The following is an 18600-nucleotide window of genomic DNA, read 5'->3' as shown; positions in this document are numbered from 1 at the left end:
CCACAGGCAAGAAGGGAGGCTCCATCCACTGCCTCTTCCAGTTTCCATGGCGACTATCAGCATTCCTTAGCCTGTGCCCCTGTCCCTCCAATCTCTGTCTGCATACCGTACCGCCTTCTCCTCTGTGTATCTGTGACGAATTTTCCTCTGTGTCCCAGGACCCGTCAGATAATCCAGGACCAGCTCCTCCTCTCAAGGTCCTTAATGTCAGCACCTCGTTTGCCATCCCGCGGGCTTTCCACAAACCCCGGGATTAAGATGTGGACATATCTTCTTGTGGACACCATTCAACCACTGCAAGTGTCTGGGTTGAGAGAACAGCCTCTGTTCAGTCCTGAAGGGAGAAGGAGATGGGCTGGTGTGTTTGAGGAATCATAAAGAGCCGGGAAGCTTTGGCTGTAGTAGATGAGGGAGGAAGGGACATGAGGTGCAGGGGGAAAAGCAGGCACAGGTTCTTTCCAGGTAACAAGGAAGGCTCTGAAGGATTTTGAGGAGTGTGGAAGTGTGTTGGATATGTGTTGTAAAGAGATCATTCCTGCTGCTGTTTGGAGGATACAGGGAGTGTACGTGGGGGGCGGGGGGCAGTGTTAGGGAAAACCTGTCAGGTTTTCGTCCCAGATGGGAGGTGAGGTTGCTTAGCAAGGGGGTGTGTGAAGAGGTGGGGGAAGCAGATGGGTGGCAGGGATATTTGGGAGGCAGGATGGATAGGAAGGAGGAGGACAGTGGAGGTAGGCAGGTGAGGTGCGAACCGCTGTACAGGGAGTGCTGTATGACCAAGGAGCGTGTTGCGGGGCATGATCTACAAGTCCCATTTTGGATTTGTAGAGCTGGAGGTCAGTTGAATTTGGTCAGGGCTCCACAGAGAAGTCTGGGCTAAGGAGGGAAGTTGAGGGGTTGGTTGTTCAGCGTTGGATGCCATTAACTCCATGGAAAAGGTCAAGTTTGCCCAAAAGAAAGTGAGAAGAGGCCAGGGCAGCCCTGTGGAGCTCCTAGGGGCTTCTCTGCAGCAGGAGGAAGGGCGTGGGCACAGAGGACACAGGAGAAAACACGGAGAGGACAAGGTGCAGGGATACTGAGAAAACAGAGCAGGGGTCAGCTGGTTCCAGCTCCTCAGGGAGGCCACTGGAAGCTCCCCACACTGTCTCATTCAGTTCCCACAGCAGAGGTATGCCGGGCTGCTCTTCCACCGTTTTTAAAGATGGGGAAGGCACTCTTCAATAACCAGGTTCAAGAGCTGATTTCTTTATTGCTCAGCAGTGAAGCCCTATCTTCTGGTTCTCAGAGCAGGGTTCCTTCTGCCGCACCACGCAGCCTCTCAAGAACACGTCTAGGAATCCCGAGTCAGTGCTACTCCAGGCTGAATGGACCAGTTTATCCTCTCATTAACAAGTGAGGTGATCTGAAGGTACAGGAAGACACTCTGCCACCACAGTCCAGTCTCCTTGGACTGTACTCCTTGAATAACACCTTTTCGTTATTTATTTTTATAACCCTTCATGATATCCAGCACTTTCTCCCATTATAGGGGGAGACCCGACGGCGCTTAATTAAAGAGCTCTGTTCCTCATGGAGGCCTGTTTGAGGCTTTAGGTGATGCTCTAGTGTCACCTAGTGGATCACTCTTTGAATTACAGCCAAACTTGGAAAAGGCAGGAGGGGTGGCGCTGAATGGTGTGTTTGAATCAGAAAGTCTTAATCCATTCACTATTCCCTGAGTTCATGTTTAAAATGTACACCATGCCAGGCAGTGGCCACGGTTCTGGAGTGGTAAAAAATGTACACACATCTCTGGCCCCAACAAGCTTACCGGAAGACATCATCCCAAGCAGATATTCCTTAAACTAACATGCACGAAACAATAATGAAAAATAGGTGATGAGTCTTTTTAGGTGCTATTTTAGGGTGGACAGAAGGTTCTGTGCAACAGTGAGATTGATCATAACTGGGGTGAAAAGAGCAGAGCAGAAACAATTGAAGTTTCAGGACCTGAGTTCGAATCTTTGTTTCCCTAGGCGATAATCTCTGTCTCTCTGAGCCTCAGTTACGTCATTTGGGAAACAGAAAAGTAGCTATAGCATGGCTTTCTGCTTTATGGACGTAAGGATTCCATGAGATGAATGCACAGTGCTGTGTTGGTGCCTAGAACAAGTGTCTTCCCTGCCACCACCACCATGATGGTTTGGGTTGAAGGAAGGTTGAATCTGAGCTACAGGCAGAATCATTGCTTCAGGCAAACAGGAGGCATACGTGTGATTGGAGCAGAAGGTGTAGGTGTGGAAATGACAGGCAAGTAGGTTAGGCTGGGGGGGTGAAGGGCAGACTGTCCCCATTATAGTGGTGATGAAAACAGTGACAGGGGCAAGAGAAGACTGCAGAGGAGTTGACAGTTGTCTGTAGAAGTGTGTGGAAGCCCAGGGTGAAGGAAGGGAGGGAGGCTGGTGCTTGGGTAGCCCATGTGAGAGGACAAGACCAGGACAGGGAGTCTATGCAGGGGGATGACAGTAAGACACATGAGATTTAAGTCAAAGAGAGTACGGTGGCCTTGGCCACAGGGTGGACATGGAGAGTGAGGGAAAGCTGACAGCCATGTGGTGAGCTTACAGACGGAAAGAAGAAATTGCCATCTGTTGCGTCTGGGAAGAGGGGGGCGGGGAAGCTAGTTTGGAAGTGATGTGCTTGGCTTCTCACGTGAGGAGTGTGAGGGAAGAAGGTTCAAGAAGGGTCTAGAAAACAGTTTTGAGATTGACAGGATATGAGAATGACAAAAATAGAGGCCTTTAACTAATTTGATGAATATTGCTGTTTCCTAAGGAACTTTACAGAAGATTTATAGAGTACATTGGGATAATTTTCTTTTAAGTTTAAAAATAAGACGAGGCTGGAGGCAGTGGACATGTCACTGCAGGTGTGGTGTGAGTGGGGGTTGGTGGAGGGACCTTCCACTGTGCCAGGCTGAGGTGTGGGAATAGGAGCGGTTTGGGGAGCGACCGACTGATGCAGGTATGAGGCAAGCCTACTAGGTATGGGTGTCTGAGTAAGTTATACCCCTAAATAGACTTTTCTCATCTATCTGGGGATACTAATTCACATTTCTTGGTGTTTGTGGATGGATTAAATGAAGCAAGGTCTAGAGAGTGACAGGCACAGGACCAGACTCCATAAACAAATTCCTTCCCTTCCTGGACACTTTGGTGATCACTGTCATGGTCATAGAGACCAAGGGTGATTTGGAAATGTGTATGTAATTAGTGTAATAAAAACATCTTTCATAGTCATTTGTTCATTCACTAACGAATGAATGAACATACATACGTTTGTACTTCTTTGCACTGTCTCTCATTGAAAGTCATAAGCCACAGAGGCATTTCTGTGCACACAGTAGCAAAAAAAAAAAAAAAAAAAGGAAAAAGAATTTAAAAAAAGGAAAGGGAAGGAAAGGAAGGAAGGAAAATTAAGAAAAAAATTAAGAAATTAAGAAAGAAAGATCAGTAGATACATCAGGGAAACTACGTCTGAAAGTCAGTCAGTCATTCCACGGGGCATTTCTTTTTTCCTTTTTGCTAGCCTGAATCCAGTGTAGCAATCCCACTGCATATCATGTTGTTGTTCATGGGTGAAGGGCACGTAGTTAGGGGCAAAATATTTCTTTAAAATTCTTTTTTTAAGATGCAAAATTCTTTTGATTATTTAATGATCCTCTAGTTATAGAAACATCGCTTACGGGTTTGTTATTTACGTCTGTTCATCCTGAAGTTAATTCCATTATAGCCTTATATATGAGTGAGCTCAAATATTTACTTGTACTTTATGGTTTTTTTTAACTGACCCCTTTTTAAATACGAAATAGTTTAAGGAGATTAGAATTATCCTCTACATTGCTGTGGATAAATTATTTACTCAAATTAGATGAACTAGCAATGACTATTTCAAAGACTGGTGTTTGGAAAAATTTCATGAGCAGCTTTCTGACAGATTTAATATTGTGATACAAGGTTAAGTGTATTTCTTTAAAAAATTTATCCTATAATGAATTACCTATTAATGTGAAAAATAAAAACAACACTAAAAGTAAAACAAACCACAGTCTTCCCCAGTGGCTGTAAATAAGTAAGCATTTAATACTTTATGCTAGTTTTTCCTGCCATTTAATATGGTTGAAATGATTGTATAACATCACTGTGTTTTATCTCAAGAAGAAGTTACAAATATCGTTGCAATTAGGGCCATTGCTCATGATGTCAGGTTGTGCTCTGCTTACCTCAGTGTGGAATCATTGACTATTTCACTGTTCGTGTTTTTTTAAGTATTTATTGTCCTTCCTATCATCATAGTCTTGGGCACATAGCCTGTGCCCTCCAGAAGTTCATGGTTAGCAGTTGTGAGGTTGAGGGATAAAGAGATGGTCACTGTAATAGGCGAGGGGTGTTATTATAGAAGCATCTTCGAGAACCATCTAATTCTGAAGGATGTGTGAGGGGAGGACAGGAGGTTGGAAAGTCTTTCCCTGGGAGCACTAAGAGGTAACCTTAGGAGTGAGAGGGACATTTCTGGGACAGGATACCAAGTCTGTGAAAGAACAGAGCTTATTCAGAAAGGGCAAGGAAGTCAGTGTAACAGATCAGGGAGAGGGTGGGGGGGCAGTGAGGAAGGACATGGGGTTCAGAGATGATAATGTAAATAACCATTCCTTGTTTTATTTTATTTTAAAAGCATTTTGGATGGCAACTTCTCAAATCAGGACCCATTTATATACTGAGCAGGGTTTTATTATTCTTACCACCATGGGAAACGTTTCCACTCCTTTTTATTTCTCTCCCTAAAGTTCCATTAGCTCACCGGATCCAGTCTTGCGCGTCCAGAGTGAAACACATTAAGGAGATTTATAGGCAGTTAATTGACTGTCTCTTTCTCAGTTACCCTTTTATATTTAAACGTATATTTTGTTGTTTCTAAATGTTACATTATTGTAAAGTACAACATTCAGAAAAGGTAATTTAGGAGTTTTTTTTTGTAAATTACCTGTAAGATGAAAAGATAATTCCCAAACTTAATGAAAAAGCAGTTAATTTCCTGAGTCTTGTATTTAGGACATCTTACCAAGTAAGAACAACTAACATAGGTTTTTAAAAAAAGGAGCTGAAGTCATTATTTATTCTTTTAGATTATTGTTTACAGTTTGTGCAATATTTAAATTGATATGCCCTCAAAATGCCCCAAATGATTTGTTCCTGTATAATTACATTTCATATTTTATTGTTGTCTGTTTTATAATACATATTTATAGACTTAAGCTTCCTTGAAAATTCTAAGCTTTTAGTATTTTTACGGATACTGAATAAATAGTAGCTGTTACTATGATGATGAAAAAGCATGAAGAGAAGGGCAAGTTCAAATGAAGTGTGATTTTTGATTTGCGAAGTTTAGTCAAGTGATAAAGGTTGTTGATAATGTTTGTTGAGTTGGTGACTTCATGGTGAAAGAGAAATGTTAGTCTTTATTAGAAAGGTCATATTTGCTGTTGGTAAATGGTAACATTGCTCTGGCTTGCATTTTCCCTCCTGAGGCATGACAAAACGTTATCTCTTGTATATCCTTCAAGAAATGTACCTTTATAAACATGCATTTAGAGAAGATGTCTGTCCATTTGTTTCTCTACAGGTGGGATAAAACATGCAACTTGTTTGTCCCCCTTTGAACAACGAACTAGATAGATATTATAATAATTATAATAATATTATAAATATAACAATACAACAGTTAGCATAGATGTGCGGGGCACTGTGCCATAAACATTTGCCATGCATTATTCTTTTTATGTCCACCAGCCATTGACAGAGAAAGAAGCTGAGGAATAGAGAGGGTAAGAAATTTGTCCGTGGTCACCCAGCTGGTGGGCCTGGGCCTCAACTCCAGAGGCCTGTTTGCAGAGCCTGGATGTTCGGTCACTGTGTCTACTTCATGAGAATCACGAGGGTGATCTGTGTCAGCTCAGAAAGCCTTGCCCGCTCTCTTTAATGTTCAGGCCTTCCACATTTCCGTCAGGTCTGTTTCTTCTGTGCTCGCCTCTGGGGTCTCCAGCTGCCGGTCTCTGCATCTCTCTGTAGGCTCTGTCAGAGCCCCATTTGCCTGCTTGGCAGCTGGCACTCCCCACCCACCCCCGTGGTCCCCAGCGAGGAGGTAAACCCCGCAGTTCCCTCGCTCTTGGGTGGGATCACTCTGAGGTGTGTATTCTACCCTGAGTCCCGAGGTCCAGCTCTGGGGTGAGCTCCAGTGACCCACCGGTCTTGTTACCGGAGTCGGATTCTTGGGTCTGACAATACAAACGAGGCTGGACCCCAAAATCAAAGGCATAGGCAAGGCTTTCTTGGGGTTGCAGCTTGAGCTGAAGGGAGACTCAGCACCAACCAAGAGTGTGGTTAGGCTGGCCTTTCCAAGAGACTGGGAGACCCTGCTTATCTGGAGAAAATTCCCACTCACTAGGCTAATGAGTGAAAGGGGGACAATGTCTCTTCCTGATTGGTTAGCAAGGGCCTTGTCCTGATTGGCTGGCATGGCCTCATCCTGAGGCAGAGCCTCGTCCTGATTGGTTGATACTGGCAGTCAACTCAGGCAGCTCATTGGTGCTTTTGGAGCAGGGTCTTCAGGGTTGTGGAGCTTCGGTTTCCAGTCAAGGTTGTGTATGGGGCTTGGTCCTGGTTCTGCTCTGTAAGAGAAGCGGTTTAGCAATAACAGTCAACAGAAAGCGCCCCAGGTACATAATGTTTTTCACTTCGGGCTTGTTCCCATGGCCCCTAACTGTTCCAGTGACTGGCTTGATTCTGCACCCTGATTGCCTGCCTTCCCTTTTCTCTGTCACATCCCTGCTTCCTTACCCTATGTCCTTTGAATCTCAGACAAATGGTTTGCATTGACTCCTTGTCCTATGCTTTGTGTCTGGGGCACCCAGGCTAAAACAGGCTGTAAGGTGTTTGATTGTGTGAAGTTACCATAATCTATTCTATTAATCTGATTTGGGAAGGTTTTTATAGGGTTTCCAGTTTTGCTTGTTATCACAAAAAATGTTGTGAATATTCTGTCATTATTGTCTTTAGACCAGGGCACACAGAGCTTGTGGCCAGGGGCCCCAAGCCCCAGGCCGGGCCCCAGCCATCTTCCTGTGTCTGGGCTTGGCCAAGCCAGCAGCATTGTCCAAGGTGACTCATCACGTGTAGACTGGGACTGGCTGGGTCCCAGAGTCTTTTTTTTTTCCCCCTTCAAAGTTGTTAAAAATGATTAAAGAAGACAATTATGATAACAAACTTTAACACTTCATGAATTCCTGAGAATCCAGGGAACAGCAAAATGGGCGGAAGTCAGGAAGCTTTTATGGGATAAAGAGTAAGGAACAAGGAAGAGAACAACTGAAAATGAGTAAGGCACAGGGTAATATGTATAGACCCCAGAGCTGGCTTGGTGTGTGGGGATTGGCAGACTGGAAATACTGTGTGTCTGGTCAACCCAAGCATTTATAGGGACCCAGACGTTATCTAAGTTTCGGTTTGCTCACATGGAACCTGGGCTCCATCTTGGGCCTAGAGAGTTGTTTTAAGTGATGCTCTTAGATCCTTCTTCTTATACAGGATTCACCTCATGAGGAGCTCAGGGGTTCATGTTTATGGCTGGTCTGGGACCCCATGGCTGGACATGTTTCAGGAGCCCAGCCACCTAACAGAATACTCCCACTTGCCAGCTTGTGGAATTTTGTTCATGGGATCATAAGAGATTAGATCACTAGAATAGTGCTGACACACTGATTTTCAGATAGATGAGACTCTCCAAAAAATATTTCTCCTGGTCCCTGCACACCAGAGGGGCAGCCCTGTATTCTTGTATGTGGTCCCGATTGGAGTTGAGCACCAGTAATTCAGAATGGCTCAGAGATTTGAGATCTGAACTGAGCAGATATCTCCTGAAATCCATCCGGCTTTTCTCTCCACATATCAAGATATGCTTGTTCACTGAATCATGAGAATGTTCTTTGGTGGAGCAAAGGGATACAACATGATTTTTCTTACATCTTTGGAAAATTTTAAGAAGCATGGAGAACATCCTGACTTTAAATGAATACCAAGAGTGGTTTCTAACTGATAAACTATAGCATGGGCTCTGAAGCATGTTAGATAACACAGATGAATACCTTAGACACCACAGTGCATGTGCTGTGCAGATAAATTACCTTGCATCGGTGGAAACCTTATTGTAAACTTCTCATTATAAAGCTTTTTTTTTTTTTTTTAAATCTGATGTAAGGGTGTTGTCTTCGGATTGCAAAGTGAGCTATTAAAAAAAAAGAAAACAACATATGAATCTAAGATACCTTCTGCCCAAATTAAGTTATAGACAGAGATTGAATGCCAAAGCTAGAAGTATCATTTAGAAACTCTGATTTTAGATTCTTAAGTTCATTCAAGTAGCCTCACTATTCTCATACATTGATTATTTTATGAAAAGTAAGTAAGTTTGAATGTATAATATCATATTATATGTCCAAAGATGATAGTTGATAGAATTGCTTTTTTCAAAGTTCAAAAATCGCTTTCCTAACCACACTGGATCCAGGTAGAGTGTGTCCAAAGTGGCTGGTGGTCAGGCTGGACCACAAGCCTGGGACCATAGTCATTGACAGTCCATCTATCCCGTATTCATTTAGAAGGGATTTCCTGAGCCAAAATCTGGGATAGATGGTAGAGGGAAGACTTAACTGGTGAGCAAATACCCTTGTCCTCATAAAGCTAATATCTAACTGGAGAGCCAACCAACTGATGAGCAGGTAACTGAAAAATAGGAAATGCTGAAGATGCAGAGAATGAAATGGAGAGGCTAATGAGGGTGGCTCTGGATTGGAGATCCTACCTCATGGAGTCGGGGGAGAAGCCAGAGGTCAAGGAAGCCCGCTAAGCAGGTGGCAATATAGGGGAGATCTAAGTCAAGTGGAAATCTAGAGAAGGAGCAGTCCAGAGGGAAAGCCGAGCCAAGGAAGAGCTCCCAGGGCTGGCTGGCAAGTAGTGAATGTGGGGTACAGGGAAATCCAAGACCACACCTTGGAAGGTTGAGAGGGAGCTTGAGGTTTACTTTACCTGCAGTGGGAAGGAAAGGAAGGGTTTTAAAAAGTGGGGCAATGCCATGATCTGATGTCTGTTTCAGTGTCACTTGGGTTGTTCTGTGGAGAGAAGACTAGGAGAGGGGAAGAGGAAAATAGAGAGCAATTTAGGAGCCAAAAGCAATAGTCTTGATGCTGGGCTGCACCAGGGTGGCGGTAAGGGGGACTGTGAAGAGATGAGTTCCAGATCTGTTTTGGAAATGAAGTGGTAGTAATTGATCATAGATTCAATGTAGGTGTAGCAGAAAGAAGAATAACAAGATGACTCCAGGACTCTGGCTGAATGAAAAGAGTAGTTCAGGAAGGTTGACAGATTAAATTTCAGAAGAAAATCAGGAATTCCATTCTGGATCTTTTTTTTAAGTTGGAGGTACCATTATATCCAAGAAGATGTCAAGGAGGCAGGTGGATATGCTCAGCCATCTGGAAGTTAGAGAGGTCTGTGCTGAGACATAGAAGTGTTGCTATTCAGACCCATGATATTTAAAATTTCAGTCCTAGAGGGAATCATGAATGTACAGACTGTAGAGAGAAAGAAGGGAGCCTAGGACAGAGAAGGGAGCAAATCATGGGGGGGGCGCCTAGAGAGTATGCTCCTCTGAGACCAGTCTTCCCTACTCCAGAATAGAGAGAGCTGTGAGACTCAGGGCTGCTTCTAGTGGGCGATGACTCAATGTCCATTTGGTGCATTAGCCCGTCTAAATGCAATGGAGGACAGATAATAAGGGAGCAGAGAGTTTCTCATGTTTGTACTGGAAATGTACCCACTGTGGGTTCAGGGGGGGAACTGAGTTCATGAACCTTCTTCACCTTAAATAAGAGGTGACCCTTTCATTCATGGAAAGTCAGATTGCACCAGTACAAATTGACATGTGGAGTCTACTTCCCAATTAAGAAATAAAATACAAGATAAAAGTAACTAAAAAAGGGAAACATTTTCCACTAAAAGAGCAGAAAAATCATTAGCCATATGAACTTTTCAAAAAGATCTGGCAGATTTCTCCACTCTTGATTTGTGTCACTAACATAATGGTAGTGATGCTTTGATTTTTTTCCCTTGCCTTTGCAAGTTCCTTGTTTTGCTAAACAGCTCAAGATTTATAAATGTCATTGACAGAATGAGAATAGTAGGAGAACTACAACCAGTTCATGTGTGTGTGTGTGTGTGTGTGTGTGTGTGTGTGTGTGTATACACATGGACTAATTCGACTTATTGTGTGCCTTAAATTGAGATTGAAAAGGACAATGTTGATGTTCCTTATTTTTGTAATTAATAGATTATTTATGTTTTTATGACTAGAATTCTACTCAAACTCTAATTTTCTTGTCTTCTGTCAGCCAAGTGAGCATGTTTGTGTTAGAAGACATAAGAAATAGCCAACCCTCTGCCTTTTTAATCTTCCTTCTTAGGGTCAGCCAGGACCTCTGGGGCCACAAGGTCCTATTGGACACCTGGGAATGCCAGGACCCATTGGAATTCCAGGGGAGAAAGGGATGAGAGGTGACAGTGGTCCTCCTGGAGTGCCAGGTGACAAAGGTGATAAGGTAAGACTCTTCTTAAGTGAGAGATTCTTCCCAACCAGGGTTACTATGCCAGATTTTTTTATAATCACAAATAGTCCCTACTAGCACCTTTTAATAAATTAAGTCTAAACTCCTCTTCCGTAATCAGCCCTAATTCCCTAACTCTGTTCCAGAGGACCATGCCTTTCTAGACTCTTCTATGCACTTAAATACATGAGTGTCCCCAGTAAAGGGTTATATTCTTTCATGGCTTTCCTAAAAACCTAAATGATGTATTTATCATGCTGAGCCTTTCTTTTTTTACTCAACCATATGGCTTAGAGATTATTCCATATCAATTTATGTAGATTAAAGTTATTCTTTCAAAAATACTGCACAATATGCCATAATATAGATAAAACCATAACTTATTCCCTGTTGATGTAAATTTGAGATCCTGTCCCAACTTTGTGTCATGCCAGGTGCAAAAGCAATCCTGTAAATGACCTGTGTTTACAGTTAAGAGTTTATTTCCCTTGAAGAGACAGATTCTGAGAAGTTGAAATTCTGGCATATAGGGTATTGAATGTTTTCTTTCAACTGATGCTGCCAAGTTGGCTTCCTAAGTATTAAAAAAAAAATGTACAAAAGGTTTTTTTTAAATGTTGGCTTTTAAGTTAATTAATGTAAAAAGGGACTCCTGGATAGCTCAGTCAGTTAAGCGACCAACTCTTGGTTTCAGCTCAGTCACAGTCCTGGGGTTGTGCAATCAAGCCCTATGTTGGGCTCTGCACTTAGTGGGGAATCAACTTAGGATTCTCTCTCTCTGCCCACCTCAACTCTCTCAAATAAATAAATCTTTAAAAAAAATCAAGTGACAATGACTACTAAGAGTTTTTTTTTAAGTAAGTCATTAATTATTTGTTTTCAAGTAATCAATCTGTTAATTTAATACTTTAATAACTTTTATATTTTTGTTTTGTTTTTGGTGACATTAGGGTCCAACTGGTGTTCCTGGATTTCCAGGTTTGGATGGTATACCTGTAAGTATCCCTAAATTTTCTCCATTTTTTTTTTAAAGGGAACAGCACTTATCAAAGCCCTTAAAATCACATTTTATCTCTCTACATATACATTTATTTGGCAAACTCTTCTTTATTTTCTTTTGGTAGTACATGGAAGGTTGCTTGCATTTCAATTTTGTATAATGACTTTGAGACCAAAACACTACTTGAAAAGCAAGGTTTTCAAACAGATTAGAGAAAAACATTCTAAAACATAAACTACATGTACTTGCCATGTTCTAGAAATAAATGTATACTCACAGGGAAAGTTTTTCCTTGGTTAGTTTTAACAGTGGAAGAAGGTTTAAATCTCTCATTTCTATTATGAAAACCAAATAAAAGAAGGAAGATGTGTTTCAAGGGCTTTATAATCCATTAGAGTCTTTCTAAGGATTTTTAAAAAGGTGCTCTCCCAAATCTCTTGGACTATCCAAACTAAATTAATTTCAGCTGGGGTATATTAAAATTTATCTCTCTATTCTTACTGTGTCACATAGTACTTGTGGGTGGGAAAGAAGTTTCACAAATTCAATAACACGTGAGTCACAACTGTCATAATTTGGGGACCCATATTGCAGAAACTTTGTGTTATAGTATTCTTGCAAAAACACCTCACTTATCGGCTTATTTCTTACAGGGGCACCCAGGACCTCCTGGATCCAGAGGCAAGCCTGGCATACATGGCTATAATGGTTCACGAGGTGATCCAGGGTTTCCAGGAGAAAGAGGAGTTCCTGGCCCAAGGGGCCCCCCAGTAAGACCTCCACAACTCACCCTAAACAGAATCTTAAGTGGAGGGCTCTACAGTGGGCATGAGCTTGATGTGTTCAAGAAACAGAGTTTGTACAAGTGTGCCGGGAGTGGGGTGAATGATGGGGGTGGCTGGAGGGTGAGGACAGAGAGGTGTGTAGGACCCAGAGCTCTTGGGCCTTGCAGACTGTGGGAGGAGGCTGCAGTTTCTCTACATGCCATGGGAAGGCACTGGGGAGTTCCAAGGAAGGAAGCAGTATGATATGATGGATGTTCCATTAAGATGTTCTAGGCTGCTGTATGGAGAACTGGATAGTAAGGGAAGGAGCAGGGAGGTCAGGAAGCAAAACTAGATTGTTTATCATTCAGGGTTCACTGGAGCCTTGTTAACTCTCTAGGTATTCCAAATAGGAAGGTATTTCATATAGGGAATTTGACACATATCGGAAAGGTTGAAGGAGGGGAACTCAGAGGCCACTGTGGGACTATGATTTCAAGGTTTCACACTTAGCTGAGAGCCACCAGCCAGAAGGCTGCTCCTGCACATGAGCACTGCCTCCCACCCCCATGTCCAGACACCGGCAAACAAACACTCAAGTTTCTAACCTTCCCTGCTTGGCAGTAATGACAATACTAAGAAGAGGATGTCTTCCTCACTTCTGCCTTCCAAATCTCATAAGCCCATCTTCTAGGTGGACCCTAAGTCCCATTCCAGCTGCAAAGGTTTCTGGGAAATGTAGTTTTGGCTTTCTCATCCCCATCATGCAGTAAGAAAAATAGAAGGCATTTTGAATGGATGTTCAGAAACAGTTGCCAATATCCAGCACTTCAGAAAACGTTATGGCTTTTAGGTATTTTTTTAATTCAAAAATATGGCCTCTTATTTAAATATGACTTTAGTAAGAACTATTCTTTCCTGTACCTCTAATATTTCCTTTCACTCTTTCTTCCTTTTTCTCCCATAAAGTTTGGGATGATTTGGCCTTTTAAAACTGGTTTTCTGGAACTCGGGCAGCCTTTCCACCTCCCTGTAAATACCATTTCCCAAGATTCCTTCTAAAGGATTTCTTATCCTCACCACCGTAATCATCCTGCTTTCTCCTCATTTTCCATTTGCTCCTGATTCTAGTGGGACTGATCTGAATGCAGAACTCAAAAATGATTTCCAAATTTATTTATTTCTTTAGTACCAAGGAAGAACAACAACCATCTTCCGTAGTTAAGCTTTTCAACTACCCTTTGTTTTCAGACTCAGCCATTTGGAGGCTCAACTGCAGTCTGATGAATGCACGTTTCTTAAGATCTTCAGATTGGTTCCAACCGCATTCTGCTGCATGTCCATGAACATTCAGAAGAGGGGGAGTTTTCTATTTTAGCTTTCCCATGGCGTTCAGTGGTGACCACTGTACTGAAGTTTGTCGTAATGGCATCTTTGCAAAGCAGATTTCTTTCCCTTGACCCACCTCATTTATAGTAAGCCCTCACTTTGCCCAGTAGTATGAGGCATTAAGAATGACCATGCAAGCTGGCACTACACAAAGCAACCTTAACATCCAATGGGAAAGATTACTATTGTTCCTTGACCTTTAATATGTTTTGTTAAAATATTAAAAACTCTCTTCATGTTAGTTATAAGTACATAGGGAAAATTTTTTTAAAAACTAATATTGATTTAGTACACTGTCATTTAAGACATACACAGTGAGAATCGAAGTGTTTCAAGTCTTTGTAAACACTTACCAAGAGTGTTTTGAACAGTGCCTTCTTTGGGCCAAGTAACTTACAATAATGAAATGAAGGCGTCTTTCTGTGCTCTGGTGAATTGTCCTACACTTTTCTGAGTTTGGATCAGCTTCTGTGCCATGAACTATAATCTAAGAGTCCTTTTGCGATGAGGGTCTTGTGCCTATGCCATGTTCTCTGGCAATTCAACCTTTATGTACCAGCCACTTCCCTTTTTTTGTGTTGAGAATTTTGTCTTCATGGAGTCCCTCTGGCTATTTCTTCTATAACTTCCCTGACATTCTGTCTGAATTTCACTACCAGCTTTATCATTTTTCATTCCCTCACTTACTTTCATCTTTGATGGCCAATTGCCTTTTGCAGTGGGGTCTATTTTCATGAAAGGTCATTTAGGCTTATTACTGAGAGACAAGGAGGGAACACAACTACACACTTTGCTGGTGTGTGCGTGCACACCCACTGACTCAACAGATGGGCAGTGACCAATCACTGACAGACTGAAAGGAGTTATGGGACCCGTGATCATGATTCCCATCTGTTACTTATATATACCTACAACCTACAAGCTAGCAGTGCAGTTACTCTGTTAATATAAGATGGTAATTGAAATTTGAACCATTTTTTGGAGGACTGGTGCTATTTAACTTAATTATGGAACTAAAATTCATGCATATTGGAACTGTGTGAAGCAAGGACGGCCTGTATAGGCACATCTGATTTCTCAAAGAAAACAGTTGCTGTAACTTACCATTAAAGCTCTAGGTATCTCCCCTTGGAAGCACAGTCAGGACTTTCTCAGGAGGGATTTACTTTGAAATGTGCATGTCCTTCACGGGAGCTTGATACACAAAAATGGCAGAATTCTTATGTGGTAACCAAGTTATGTTAAGATATCCAGTAGGAAAACTTCAGGGAAAAAGAAAACATTGAGTTATTTCAATCACTTTAAAAAAATACTCTAGGGGCACCTCGGTGGCTCAATAGGTTAAAGCCTCTGCTTTCGGCTCGGGTCGTGATCCCAGAATCCTGGGATCGGGCCTGGCATCGGGCTCTCTGCTCAGCAGGGAGCCTGCTTCTACCTCTCTCTCTGCCTGCCTCTCTGCCTACTTGTGATCTCTGTCAAATAAATAAATAAAATCTTTAAAAAAAAATACTCTAAGGGAGGTTGTAGCTACTTACAAAAACCTTCCAAAAAGGAGATATGTTTTTAAAAGTTAATCTTACAAGGATACAGAGGCTCTATTTTGAACACAACAACTGAAATGAATAAAATCAATCTTTAAAAAATGATTTCTAGGGCATAAATTATTAACTGAGAATTGCAAAATTGTTTACTTATAAGAATAATACATGTGAATTATTTTGTTTGAGGGAAAATGCAATTTTCTTGCTGAATAATTAGTAAATGGCTATGTATATTATATAAAGTATTACCTATATACATATTTATAACATAAATGTATAAGTATATTAATATATTTTTTTGGAGATTCATTAATAGATCTTAACTGAATATTGAATAAATATGTATGAGAACCTTAGGATGATAGCAATAATGAAGAAAATAAAGAAATCTCTAGTGAAACATGACTATAATGGTATTTTACTGATGAGTAGTATTTCACACAAAAAAGAAAATCCTGAAATAGTAATATGCTTTTTTCCCCCCTCTTAAGTGAATATTTTATTTTCAGGGTCTTCCTGGGGAAAGTGGAGAAAAAGGAAACTCAGTGTTCATTTTAGGTGCCATTAAAGGTATTCAGGTAAGGTTATGATCATGGTGAGTTGAAAAAAAAATTATTTTTTCCTCTAGGTAAACCCATCCAGGAAACACTTGGACACACCTCTTTTGAAATGTCCTAGAGCACACTGGTTTTTATCATTACACTGACTCTCTGGATGGCACCATACTTCTTGTGAGAAGGCACTTGGCTTTAATTGTGCTGGCTGTAAATTCCGCTGTCTCCTAACTATTCTTGCAAAATGTGACAGATATATTTATTTCAGAGTTTCTCATTCTTAGTACTATTGGCATCTGGGACCAGATAATCATTTGTTCTGGGTGCTGACCTTGTGCATTGTAGGATGTTGAACAGTATCCCTGCCTTTACCACTAGATGCCAATAGCATCCCCCCCACCTAAATAATATCTCTAGATTTTATAATGTGCCCTGGGAAGAAAAATCACCTCAGTTAAGAAGTACTGATTTATTTGTAGATAGAATGTTGTAATAATAATACTTGCCATCCAGAATGAGAGGAGTCACTACCACATTGAACTTGAAAATTATGGAAATTGTATAGCACTATCCTGGGTAAATTAAATGTTTTTGTGATTTTATATACAATGATCTACAAACATTCAGAAATAAACTCTTGAATGCCCACCTAATCTCTAATATGAATACTATGAATAAGCAGAAGATCAGTAGCTATAAATCAAGAGGAAAAATGCGGTACTTTTGCAAAACATGGTCATTTTTTTAAGGAAGAATATTCTACAACAGATAAAACTTAAATTTCTTCTATTAGACCTTAAGATTCACCTGAGCGGTGATTCCTTTAGGGAGCTCATAGTATTAGTTCCTAGGCTCTGAGATTTTATAGGCTTGTTAAATAGCAGGAACTATGCTTTTGTTTGTGGCTTAAAGGATATGTTAACGAACTTAGCATCAAAAGCAGGGTCATTCTAGGAACCAGTATGGTGTATTGGAAGGAGTAAACTGACCCTTACCAACCACTTTGACTTTGAGCAATCCCCTCAACCTCTCTGAGCCTCATTTTCCTTATTTGTGAAGGAATATGAAAATACTATCTACCCAGCCTTCCTCTCAGTGCTGATGATCCCTTGTAATAGTTTATATGGAAACATACTGTCAACTACAACCCACTGTATGATGAGAGTCATGATGAGTTTTTAAAATTTAAATTCAATATAGTTAAGGTAAAGTATTTTATTAGTTTCAGGGGTAGAATTTTGTGATTCATCATTTTCATATAACATCAGTGCTCATTACATCAAATGCCCTCCTTAATGCCCATCCCCCAATTATCCCTTCCCCCAACCCACCTCCCCGCCAGCAACCCTCAGTTTGTTCCCATAGTGTCTCTTATGTTTTGCCTCCCTCTTTGTTTTTATCTTGTTTTAGCTTTCTTCCCTTCCCCAATATTCATCTGTTTTATTTCTTAAATTCCACATATGATGAAATCATATGGTATTTGTCTTTCTCTGACTGACTTATTTCACTTAGTATAATACCCTCTAGTTCCAAACACATTGTTGCAAATGGCAAGATTTCATTCTTTTTGATGGCTGAGAAATAAAGAAAGGTTGATGTGATATATATACATATATACATACATATACATAAACATATATACATATTTATATCTCCTCTAGGGAGATAAAAAGCAGCAAAGTGTCTACTAGGGGAGACAAGTTCTGGCAATTAGACCAGAGACTATAATGGAATCGGACCCCTGGATTGAGAATTTAGATTGTAAATGGAAAGATGAAAAATCTCACCTTGACTCCATGGCATCATGACTTGAGCAACCTTTGGTTTCAGCTGGATTCTGGGGTGAAGGATGGATCCAGAAAGTCTTCTCCACAGAACCCTCCACAGTGTCAACACCAAACACTCAAACAGCCTGTATGGATGGTCCTAATAATTCCTGTGTAAAGTCCTCCTTTTACAACATGTGTGTTTTAGGGAAGTGGTGTTGCTCATCTAAAGCAATGCATCATTCCTGTTGCAGGGCGACAGAGGGGACCCAGGACCTCCTGGCTTGCCGGTAAGTCACCTGAGCAGGCCCTGGGCTTCTCTTTGCTCCCCGACTACCCTGTGGTCTACACCATTTGCATCCTGGCAGGACTGGCTGCATCATTTGCAGAGCGCACCCAGTGCAAAATCAAAGTATAGATCTTGAACTCAAAAATTATGAAGAATTTCAAGGCGGTGCCAATAGAGACTTAAATCACCAGTGTTACCACACAGGCCCCAGGCCCATGGAACTAACTGTCCTGGAGTCCCAGCAGGCTTCTGCTGACCTTCCTTTTCTGTCTTTTAATGATCATTTGGCATTACTCGGGGACATATGGGTCCCTTAATATTTGGGAAGATAAGTCTCCCTCGAGTCTACCTAAATAATACATGTCAAGTGGAAATTATTTTGCTCTATACCATTCTGCCTGCTGGATCAGTAATGGTGTGTTACATTTAATTTTTCTACCTCATCTTTATCTTCCTGAAATTTGTAATTCCATGATTATATTAGTGTTTGCAATTAATCAATCAGTGTTCACAAGATTAAAATTGAAAGCAGTTTTGCCTCCAGATTGATTAACCTATAATTTTGCTTGGTAACTTCTGGCTGTAGAAAGGATTACTCTCCCACATT

The 18600-nt window shown here is 41.3% G+C and overlaps 1 protein-coding gene across 3 annotated transcripts in view; it reads left to right on the top strand.

Annotated features, from left to right (window-relative positions):
* COL4A4 (collagen type IV alpha 4 chain) overlaps nucleotides 1-18600 on the top strand; it is a 121912-nt gene that overhangs the window by 29396 nt on the left and 73916 nt on the right. For all 3 annotated transcript variants that reach the window (XM_032857371.1, XM_032857372.1, XM_032857369.1), the window contains exons 5-9: nucleotides 10550-10684; nucleotides 11641-11685; nucleotides 12344-12460; nucleotides 15894-15962; nucleotides 17959-17994. In XM_032857371.1, coding sequence (XP_032713262.1) covers nucleotides 10550-10684; nucleotides 11641-11685; nucleotides 12344-12460; nucleotides 15894-15962; nucleotides 17959-17994 — 402 coding nt within the window. The remainder of the gene's footprint in view (nucleotides 1-10549; nucleotides 10685-11640; nucleotides 11686-12343; nucleotides 12461-15893; nucleotides 15963-17958; nucleotides 17995-18600) is intronic.

The sequence above is a fragment of the Lontra canadensis genome, unplaced genomic scaffold (assembly GCF_010015895.1).
Source record: "Lontra canadensis isolate GAN:19392208 unplaced genomic scaffold, GSC_riverotter_1.0 scaffold13, whole genome shotgun sequence".
NCBI classification, from domain to species: Eukaryota; Metazoa; Chordata; class Mammalia; order Carnivora; family Mustelidae; genus Lontra; species Lontra canadensis.
Note: the sequence above shows the minus strand (reverse complement) of the source record. Positions and strands in the feature narration are given on the sequence as shown.